Source organism: Austrofundulus limnaeus, unplaced genomic scaffold (assembly GCF_001266775.1).
Source record: "Austrofundulus limnaeus strain Quisiro unplaced genomic scaffold, Austrofundulus_limnaeus-1.0 Scaffold38, whole genome shotgun sequence".
In the NCBI taxonomy this organism is placed as follows: Eukaryota; Metazoa; Chordata; class Actinopteri; order Cyprinodontiformes; family Rivulidae; genus Austrofundulus; species Austrofundulus limnaeus.
Window position 1 is genome coordinate 2,720,752 of NW_013952440.1, and position 10,386 is coordinate 2,731,137.

Consider the following 10,386-nt stretch of genomic DNA (forward strand, 5'->3'; position numbering starts at 1 on the left):
CTACTACTACTACTACTACTACTACTACTAATAATAATAATAATAACAATAATAATAATAATGAATTTAGCTTGTAACACACTTTTCATTAGCAAAAATGTCATCCTGCCAGACAGCAAAACACAGTATAATCTAGTCAACTAGTAAAATAAAAAAAATAAAAAAAAAAGTATTACACTAATAAAAACAACAGCCAGATGTGGGAAAGGCTCAATTTTAAGCCTTGTTAGAAACATCTAAAATCAATGAGGCCTTCCAACAGAGTCAGAATAGTCTTGTCCAAAAAGAAAAGTATTTAAGCCTTTTTTAAATGCCAACCAGTGATGGTGGAGCCCTTAAAAGGTCAGGGAGGGAGTTCCAAAGGCAGGTGGGGGGGAGGGGGGGCAGCCACACAGAATGGTTGAAGATTACTGTTCTGTGTCCAGAGGAAACAGGTGGATAAATATGGAACAAAAACCTAGCTGTTAACAATAACACTGAGAGTAGAAATGAGGGAACTTTTTTGTACCTATTTTTTATTTCATGTTGGACCTGAGAAAATTAATGGTACAGCCTGATGTATTAATTTTACTACTGCGACTCTAAAACTGCTTAAAATAATGATTGAAAATGACCTGTGATATCCATCCATCCATCCATCCATCCATCCATCCATCCATCCATCCATCCATCCATCCATCCATCCATCCATCCATCCATCCGTCCATCCATCCAACATTTTAACCCCCTGCTTYCTTTTYGGGTTGCAGGGRTCACTGGTGCTCGTCTCTARCAGTYACTGAGTGAGGGGCGGGGTCTACGTCCATCATAGGGACACTCTCAGATCCATGAAATTTAAAAGACTCCAGGACTGATTTGAACTGAACTGCCAGGAATCTGGTGACTGCGAGAAGTCCATGTACCGAGTGACCTCTTTGAACAAAGATCAGTTTTTWTTTTCAAAAAGTGCCATGACAAATCAGGCTTTAGCCACTTTTGGTGAAGTTGAAAGCAGAGGAATAGCACCAGCTACATTTCTGGATGCGGATCAGCTGGAATACCCTGAACCTCGTGGGAAAGTTCAAAGAAAACATCCACTGGCTCCATCTGAGCTGATAAAACCCTCAGTCTCTTCTGACATTATYATTTGTCTGTGAGTTCTGGGGATTCTGACAGTTAGATTTATAAGTGCATTGAGTTATAAGTGCATTTTAAAGTTGTCAGTTAAATACATTATTTACTCGTAAAAACAGATTTTCAAGCACTTTGTTTTCATTTTCAACAAAAAGAAAAAGACTGAAAAAAGTCTGCAAACAAAAATGTCCTGATGATGATGTGTACYCACATGGAAACAAGAAACAAATACATTTCTTTTATTGTTTTTTTTATTGTTTTAATTGTTTCCTTGTCTAGGTCCCCCTTTGAAAATGAGATCTCTGTCCCACTGGAGTTTTTTAATCTAGTTAAATATTTTAAATGAATCTAAATATTTGTATTTATTAGTAACATAAATTCCTTCATGATCATTCCCTGTGTTCTGTGGCAGACAGGAGGAAGTCTGCAGCAGAGAGCCGATTCCTGGACAGAGGCGATCGGCGCCACCAGACGACCCGAGGTCAGACAACCCACTYCAGTGGAGAACACGGTGAGTTCTGCCCGTGGCTCACAAAGCAACACGTTTAGTCAGGAAATTATCCATGCAGGGCCTGAGAGTGGAGGAAACACAGTTAAATCTGTTCAGGTTTCATGTAATTGTTTTACAAATCTAAAATCCYGCAGCAAACATAAGTCCAAAACCCATTGTGGTTAAAGTGAGACAAACATCAGGACAAAGGCACAAGGTTAGAAGACCCAATAAATTCCTAGAATGATAATTAAGTGCAAGAGTGCCCTCTGGTGGTTGGTGACTGATTTAATTGGAATAAATCCCACCTCTGGCTCCAGACACAATTTGGGTAACAAAAAGAGAATAATTGTGCCGGCAGCTGCTGAAAATGTGAATGCATTTCAGTAATTTTGTTACGTTTGTGTTTCTAAAAGCTTCATAAACTGAATATAAGCTGATAGCTCTGATTTTTTAAAGGATAATACACAATTTGGAGTCAAAGGATYAGGATTCATATGACAGCTGCAAACACTGTTTAAGTAAACAACAGTAGCTCTGAGTTAAACCCTGACCGTCTGTTTCTCATCTGGTGGGCAACATGCCCCTGAATATCACACAACCCTCCTGTAATAACAATCAGAAGATTACCTGTGTTTGGTTTAGTGTGATGAAAGATTTAAACACGTCTGTAATTCACTTCATTCAGGCTTATGAGACATTCCCATACATCTGCACTCAGTCAGACTATTTACACCTTCCTGTTTCTCATCGTTAACTAATAGCAGGATGTGGAGCAGATTTGAAAYGTCATTGTGGATTTGTTGGTTCAACACGACACAATTAAAAGTTCATTCTTGAGCTGGAAACTGCAAACCTGTCAGCTGCTGTCATCAATAATCTGCTCTCACAAGAAAAAGCTTCTAACCTCAAAAATGGCAAATGTAAAAAAAAAACTCTAAATACTCTAAAAACAATCATTCAAATCCTGTAGAATAGGTTATGTGGAAACAATAAATAGCTTACCTGTTTTAGATAGCTCCGTGAACAACCACACTTTGGAGAAACAGTCACCAAATTAATTWATTTATTGATTTATTTAAAGGATCCCCATTCGTCTCTACAAATAAAAGAGACTACTTCCTTGGGTCCACACCAACAAATCACCAAAACAAACCTCGCAACAGAAACYACCCCGGGACACAGAGAGGAGTTCTGAACTGGGCAGCAAATGATTTCAACTCAAGTTATTTTTGTTTAATTTGGGCTTATACATAGAGGTCAAGTAGTTACTTTTATAATATTATATGGGTGAATAGTTTGTACTAAAGTGCCATTGTAGAATTAATTACAAATCAAGGCTAAACAATATTATTAAACAAATAACTTTCCAGTTAACACCAACCATACATTATGAAACTGTTATTCGTCTAGAACAGGACTATTCAGCTAAACTGCTCCAGGGGCCACAGTTACTGCAGGCCAACAGCTGAGGGGCCAAACATCCAGAAATTAAAGTTATTATGTAAATAAACCAAATATTACAAAGATCTGTTACCTTTGAATTAGTTTATTTTGCTGCATTTAATCATGAATACAACACACAGAACCCTATAAAAGTAGTGATAATTAAACATTATAAAAAAAACACATTATGCCTCCTATTTGACACAAATAATATTTTAAATTCTCTGTCTTGCCAAATTTTTAAACCAATTTTATTTTCACTTTCATCATTTTATCTTCAACTGCTTGTGGTTTTAACTGTCTTGAATTTTTATAGGTTTTTGTCAGCTTCTTGCCAAGATTCTGACATTTCTGTAGACACCAAACATGTCTATGYTTAACTAAAAGAACTTAGAGTAATTAAAGTAGAAAACCGGGGGTTTGGCCTTAAAGATGAATGAACCAATTGGCGGGCCGAACTTTGGTCACTCGCGRGCCGGAAGTGGCCCGCGGGCCACCAGTTGAATAGCCCTGGTCTAGAATATCAGTCATCCACCAAAACTTACCTCTAAWATGTTTTATTTCAAAATTTGTGTGTGAATTCATAAATGTAAATAGCAAAGTATTTACATAAAAATCTGTATACTTTAATGAAACTCATTTTAAATGACAGACAGGATTAGGTATTCCTTTCTATTGGAAATATTATAAATCTTATGATTTCACTTTAAAACTTAGTCATAAATAATGTTTTATGTAAAAAAAAAATCTAGCTTTTCACTTTTATTTAGCCTACTACAAGTAAGACCGAATGGTGTTTATTAATGTCAGACTAGCTTGGCTACTTAATATTACAAAGCGATTATCTTTCACATCTGGTAGTCAACAGGCTACATGCGTAGGGTTGCCTACTTACGTTATATATAGTCTGTTTAAACAAACAAACAAAAAAAACWGGTTTGATTGTTTCATAATTTTCTTTCTATTGTGAAGTGAAATCACCTGCTTGCTGCACCATCGCAGGCACAACAACCAGTTCCTCTATAGGACCATGGGAAGTGGTGTGTTCGCTTRCACAGAAAGTCAGAAATATATTGCTAACTGAACAACGTAAGCCCAAAGTTAAATACTCTCAGTGCATCCCAGCCTTACAAACGTATTAACTATTGCTTACCTGAGTAGCAGATAACATGTAACGGAACATTCATCAATTAATATAGATCTATCTACAACAGGTAAGATATTTATTGTTGCTTTACATAGGACAAAGCTTCAACTAATTTGATCCATTCTTTTAAACTGTAACAAGAAAACCAGGTTTGCTTGTTGCTCTGTAGCTCTCCTAATAAAATCTGTGCTCTCTGGGATCAATGTTTGATCAGGTGTTTGTAAAATGTTTTGTAGAGGAGAATACGAGCAGAAGACCAAAGACAGATYCAAGAGGCACTGTTGCTGGGCAAAGCACCATCAAGGGGTGAGTCATTCAGTGGAAAATACTGTTACAGCATGTTTAAACAATAAAAAAACAACTTTAAAAACTGGCATTTTCAAGCTCCCACAATGCATTGCAGTCACTACTGGTTTGTTTCGTTCATTAATTTTATCTGTAAAATATTGAGACTATGGCTCTTATCATGTTTGGTCTTGACTTTATCAGCTTTTATCTTCCTTCATAATTTTGCTCATTATGGGCTGTTATTAGCTCATTTGTACGCTCTCTGCAGAACGTCCATCCATTCGCGTGGCTTGCTCATCTAAAGTGAAAAAAAGAAAGAAGCAATAATTTTCTCTTCTCGTTAGAGCCAACTTTTTTCTGATCCTGAAACGCTGCAAACAGCAGGCTTGCTGCCTGTCGCTGACAAACTTTCTCTTACTGGAGAAAAATATGGCACCTTGTTGAGAACAATCAAGTTATTTGAATCCCCCGCTGCTGAAACAAAGAAAATTAAGATGGAGCTGAATATTTAGTAGTCTGCTCACTGTTAGAAGTGTCAGGATCGTAATGCACGTAGATCTGAATATCAATGGAACTGGATGTTTTCATTTAAATTACAATTGAATTTGAAAATAAAGTCTAATCATTAATATTGTAATTTTCTTTTAAATAATGTATCCTGCGTTGGACAGGTTTGTCAGCCACTTGATGTTTCAGTAAAGAGCTTTTTGTTTCTCTCCCCTTCAGCCCCGTCTCCACAGGGAAGCATTTCTCTCTCGAGAGGTGGAGGTGGAGGTGGAGGTCCACTGATGAGGGCCAAGGTGGGGCACCAGCCTTCTCTCTCTAACCCAACCTTACTGCCCTTCTCCAGGGGACAGATGATCAACGTGCTGGTCCAACAGCCCAGGAACGGCTGGCTGTACGGAAGTGTTGAGGGCAGCCCAAGGTCTGAGCTGTTCAGCTGTGTTTGAATGGACGTGAGAAGCTTTGGGATACATATCTGTTATAGAGGCGTAATAAAGAACTAAAGGAGCAATGACTTTTTCTTTTTTCTCTTTTACAATGTCAGCCAAACTTTTATTTGACCTACAGTATTACTGAAATTGAAGTCTTTAAGTCTTCCAGGTATGAAACTCCTGATCTCCTCTTTCCTTTGTTTTCAGTCAGGGGTGGTTTCCAGCTGCGTATGTGGAATCAGTGGATGATCCTCCGATATCAATGAGCTCCTGGTAAACACCCAGCCAAATAGTTTCCAACAGCTTTATGTAACTGTTGACTTTTTGGGAAGCATCACTTTATTATGATGTTTTAGCCACAAGGAATGAAAACAAAACAAGAACAAAAATAAAAGAAGACAAAACAAAGGACTAAACTTGCTGCCCCATGTTTGGCTTTAATGATACAAAGCTGTCCTGAGGCTGGCCCTATTATTTTTCGGGGCTAATAGTTTTAAAACAGGGTCAGCATAAAACTTATGCCGGGAGTGATCAAGTGAACTACTTCAAGTATTTGGGTGACCCATCGCTGGGAGGAAACCGACTCAGAGGAAACTAAAACTCCACAGACACGAATCGTTAATTTCACTTAATGAACAGAGTTCATAACTCACCGGACAGAGCTGAACCCTTAACCCCCACAGTGGGGGGGAGTTAATGGATTTGTTTATGATAAAACACCTGATGAGGGAGTATGTTTCAAAAGAATGTGTCATCCTTTTTGTAAAGTTCCAAAAGCTTTAAAACAAATTTCTCCCATGTAGTTTACATGTGTTAAACTCGGGGTCTGCAGGCCAAATCTGACCCTCGTTAACATTTTGTCCGGCCAGAAAGGTAATATTTTAAATGTAAAATACTTTATTTGTTTCACTTTTCGTCACTGAATTTTATATATTCTTCCCATGACAGCTGGACAACTTTTCAAGCCAAAAAGATGGTTAGAATTTTTCAGTAATCTTTGATTTTGTTGTGGAAAGAGCAACAAAGAACCAACTTTAATTATATTTTTCTCTATTCTCTTATTGTAAAGTCAAATAATTGGTTTTTTAGTGAGGGATTTATTTGTTTAACTGATTTGCTGGATTGTGATAAAATGTTTGTCTAAGAAATATTAAAACGTTGTTGGTACAGAATACAAAGTAGGAAATTAATGTCTTTGTCTTTCTATATTTCATCTTTGTTAGGTTGTGCATGTTCTCAACTCTACATAAAATATCATTTGGAATAGGTCACAAGAACAAATTTGTTATAAAACATTTTTTCAATTAATATTGGCAGAGGCTGGCCCTTGTCTTGGATTAAGTTTTGAATTTTGACCCTCTTGTGTGACTRACTTTGACACCCCTGCCATATCATATCATATTTCAATGTACTGTATATCTATTCTTTCATTAAAAACCAAAAGAAAAATCTGYATACAATAAAAAAACTCAAATCATAAAGGAAATTGTATCACATAGTAGTATATCAATTTTTGTATCACATCACATCATATCAAATTGTATCTGATCATATTGCATTATATAATATATCATACTGTATCATGTCATGGTATATATTGTACCATCTCGTTCCACATTATGTTGCACTGTTTTGTAACATATAAAAATAATACCATTGTATTTGGTAATACATTGTATTGTGCTGTGTTATATAGTATGGTAACATTATTTTTTAAAGTATCATGAATATATTGTATTATACCATCAAATTGGCAAGAAGCTTTTTTCTGTTATTTCACATATCTATCACTTCTGTGAAATGTCTTTACTACAGTATTTGTAGTTTACTTAATTCATGTTTACAAAATAATAACTTTATGTTCATCTTCAGAGAATATTCCACAAAGATGTTTTTTTAACTTCTTTAACAGATGAAACAACTGAACATCATTTTATTTATTTTATTTTATTTTTATCATTTCAGGACCTCCACTGCCCGAAGCAGCAGCAGCAGTTTGAGCAGTTTGTTTGACCAACCAAGACCCAGAAGTGGCAGCAGCAGCAGCAGCAGTAGCAGAGCCCCACCTCCTCCACCTCCACCACCAGTGCAGTCTTCATCTGTGAGTAGACATTTGGTAATTGTCCAATAAAACGCACAAACCAAACAGGCTGAGTTTTACCCAGACAACTCTGTATGCATGATCTGCAACTCACCCATCCTCTTCTGATGAAGAAATCAGATTCTGATCATTTACTTGACTGAGGTTTGTCATAGGAAGACCTGAAATAACCTCTGATATACCAACAGTCAACATAGGCTGTGAGCTGTTTGTTCTGATGCTTTTTCACCACAGTTCATGTTTTAAAATCTTCATATCATAGAAGAAATGATAAAACTGGTTACATTTAGTGACAGCCCATCTTCCATCTGCCTGCTTGGGAGTTGGCTGTTCACGGTGCTGAAGATAAGAACCCACTGCCTAAAGGTTTTTGTGTTATTATTAAATTTCTACTTACCTACAGCCTCCTACATAGTTAACCATGAATAAAGCCATTAGCAACAGTCAAGCGTTTTACACACATTGTGTTGTTTTGCATTTGGCCTGATTGGATGCAGTTTGTGCTTCTTGTCGTAGAATTGGGTCACATTATTTTAAAAAAAGGCGGTGAACATGTAGATGGACATGAAGAGCTTGATGTTACTTGGCCCTCTGTCCAGCAGGGTCACTGTGGTAAGGTGCTGTTCTCCATGGCACCACAGCCTTCCTTCTGGTGGATGCAGGGAGGGAGCTCCAGCTGCTGACGTGAGCGAGGAGGCTGACAGTGTTTTTAGTGTGGTAGACAAATACATGTTTAAAGGGATATTTCACACATTTTTAAGTCTGAAAAATTCTGGAAAGGTTATAGACAGTTTTTATCTTACCTGTTGCAGACAATAAATACATAAATAAATAAAAAACTCAGTTTGGAGAATCAGAGTTTATATCAGGCAGGACTGACAAGCAAACGGCTAGTCCACRTGCAAATCTTAAAGTGAACTGCCATTGCCTTATAAGAATTTAAATATCAAAAATGTTATAGTGGTTTATGTAAATACAATTTGACACTGCCCTCAGTTCTGCATTACACAATTACTTCAATATGATTCTAATATTTGCAAACAGATACAGCAGTAGGTAGCTGTAGAACTGTGAACAGCAGCACTTCTGTGGTGCTAAACTGGGGCCATAAATTTAGTTAAAAAGTAAAAAAATAAGTACAAACTGAATATTCAATTTTTATGTGATTGGTTTTAAAAATTAACATAATAAAAGCTGATGTAAGCTGATGTAAGCTGATGTAAGCTGATGTAAGCTGCCTATGCCATTATACAACACAAATCTTAGTGGAAAAATATCATATTGACAATCACACAAGCATGGAATATTGACAATGTTTTAAAGACATCTCAGGTTAACACTGATCCTGAACGCTACATCTGAATATTTTGTCCAGCTGCTCTGTTGAGCTGTCAATCATGATTCCATACCCCTGTCAACTGAGGCCCCGCCCCCACACCAAAACAGGGCCGAAAGTTTAAAACTGAAAATAATAATAACAACAACAATAACAATCATAAAATGAAACTGAAAACAAAACTACAATCTGACTTTTTTCCAGTTTCAATTCTGTATTTTTTTTTGTTTCAAATTTATTTTTCAGTTAAAAAGATCTTTTGAACAAACATTATAGCTCCAATTTAGCTCCACACGCTTCCATTCCCATCCTAAAAACAAAGCTAATTTCAAAATAAATTTTAGAAACCTTATACAGTTGTCATTGGAACATTTACATTGTCATCATTTCCATTTCACTTTGCAGTTATTTTGTAAGTAATATAGTTTTACCAGAAATGGCTCTAAGCTGCAATGGAATTTCTATGGTTGGCTGCTGCTGCAGCTTTTTAAACTTGTAAATGATAATAGAATTCCTTGTAATTATTTGTGCAAATTGATGACAGTGTAAAAGTTTGTAAAACAGCATCTACATGAACTGAAATAATATGCTTTGAGACCGGAGTTCTTAAGATAACTCTGGCCTTCGCTCCACTGGGATGAGCTTTTAGCTTTGTTTCTTGTTGGACATAAGCTCTGTTACTGCAAACTGAGGTCCTTCAAAGGGCTTTTTCAAAACCATTAATAATCCTTTCACAGAAACCCCAATCCAAAATAAAATCTGAACTAACCCTTTAACACATGTTGGAAGTTTATGGGACGTTTTTGGTCCTGTGTTTGTGATTTTCTTTCTTCTCTTTTTTCATTGTGTGGTTTGCCTCCACCAAGAAAAYCCAAAGTCAAAGTAGGAATGTTTTATACAATTTTCATAAATAACCGATTAGGGTTGGGCAAATCACATCATGTGCAATCAATCGTCAGAATATTTGCCACTTTGCAATTACTGCAGTTACTGACGTGGTGATAACGTATTTTAGTATTTTTTGTGTCCCTTTGGGATCAATAAAGTATTTCTGAATTGAACTGAAATAAAGTGAACACTATCAGATGAGCACGTGAGCCCAGTGGTGGATGGCAGCGTAGAGCAAATGCTAACACTAACCCTATGAACTTGTTTAATCAACTGGAACATCACCATAAACTGGAGGACGAGGAGAGTCAGAATGCAGACCGAGGCCACAATGTTGGCTACATGCAAGTGCAATTGTTATTTATTATTCGTCATAATAACTGTTATTGGCTAAATGCCGCAATTAACTGTGATCAAATAAGTATTATTATTTTTTGCCAATATCACCCATAAGAACATACTGTATACTGTATAGTCTTAAGAAAATAAAGTAATTAAAGTTTTCATCAAGCTAAAATTTGACACATCTGCATGGTTTTAGCTGTTGCCTATATTTTCAACTCTGCTGCAAAATTATTCTTTGTGTCATCTGAGTGAGGTGTGTGTGTGTGTGTGTGTGTGTGTGCGTGCGTGTGTGCGTGC

The 10,386-nt window shown here is 36.6% G+C and overlaps 1 protein-coding gene across 1 annotated transcript in view; it reads left to right on the forward strand.

Annotated features, from left to right (window-relative positions):
- baiap2l2a (BAR/IMD domain containing adaptor protein 2 like 2a) overlaps positions 1–10,386 on the forward strand; it is a 19,143-nt gene that overhangs the window by 7,736 nt on the left and 1,021 nt on the right. Inside the window, exons 8-12 of the mRNA XM_014006950.1 lie at positions 1,526–1,624; positions 4,433–4,502; positions 5,211–5,409; positions 5,627–5,692; positions 7,385–7,520. Coding sequence (XP_013862404.1) covers positions 1,526–1,624; positions 4,433–4,502; positions 5,211–5,409; positions 5,627–5,692; positions 7,385–7,520 — 570 coding nt within the window. The remainder of the gene's footprint in view (positions 1–1,525; positions 1,625–4,432; positions 4,503–5,210; positions 5,410–5,626; positions 5,693–7,384; positions 7,521–10,386) is intronic.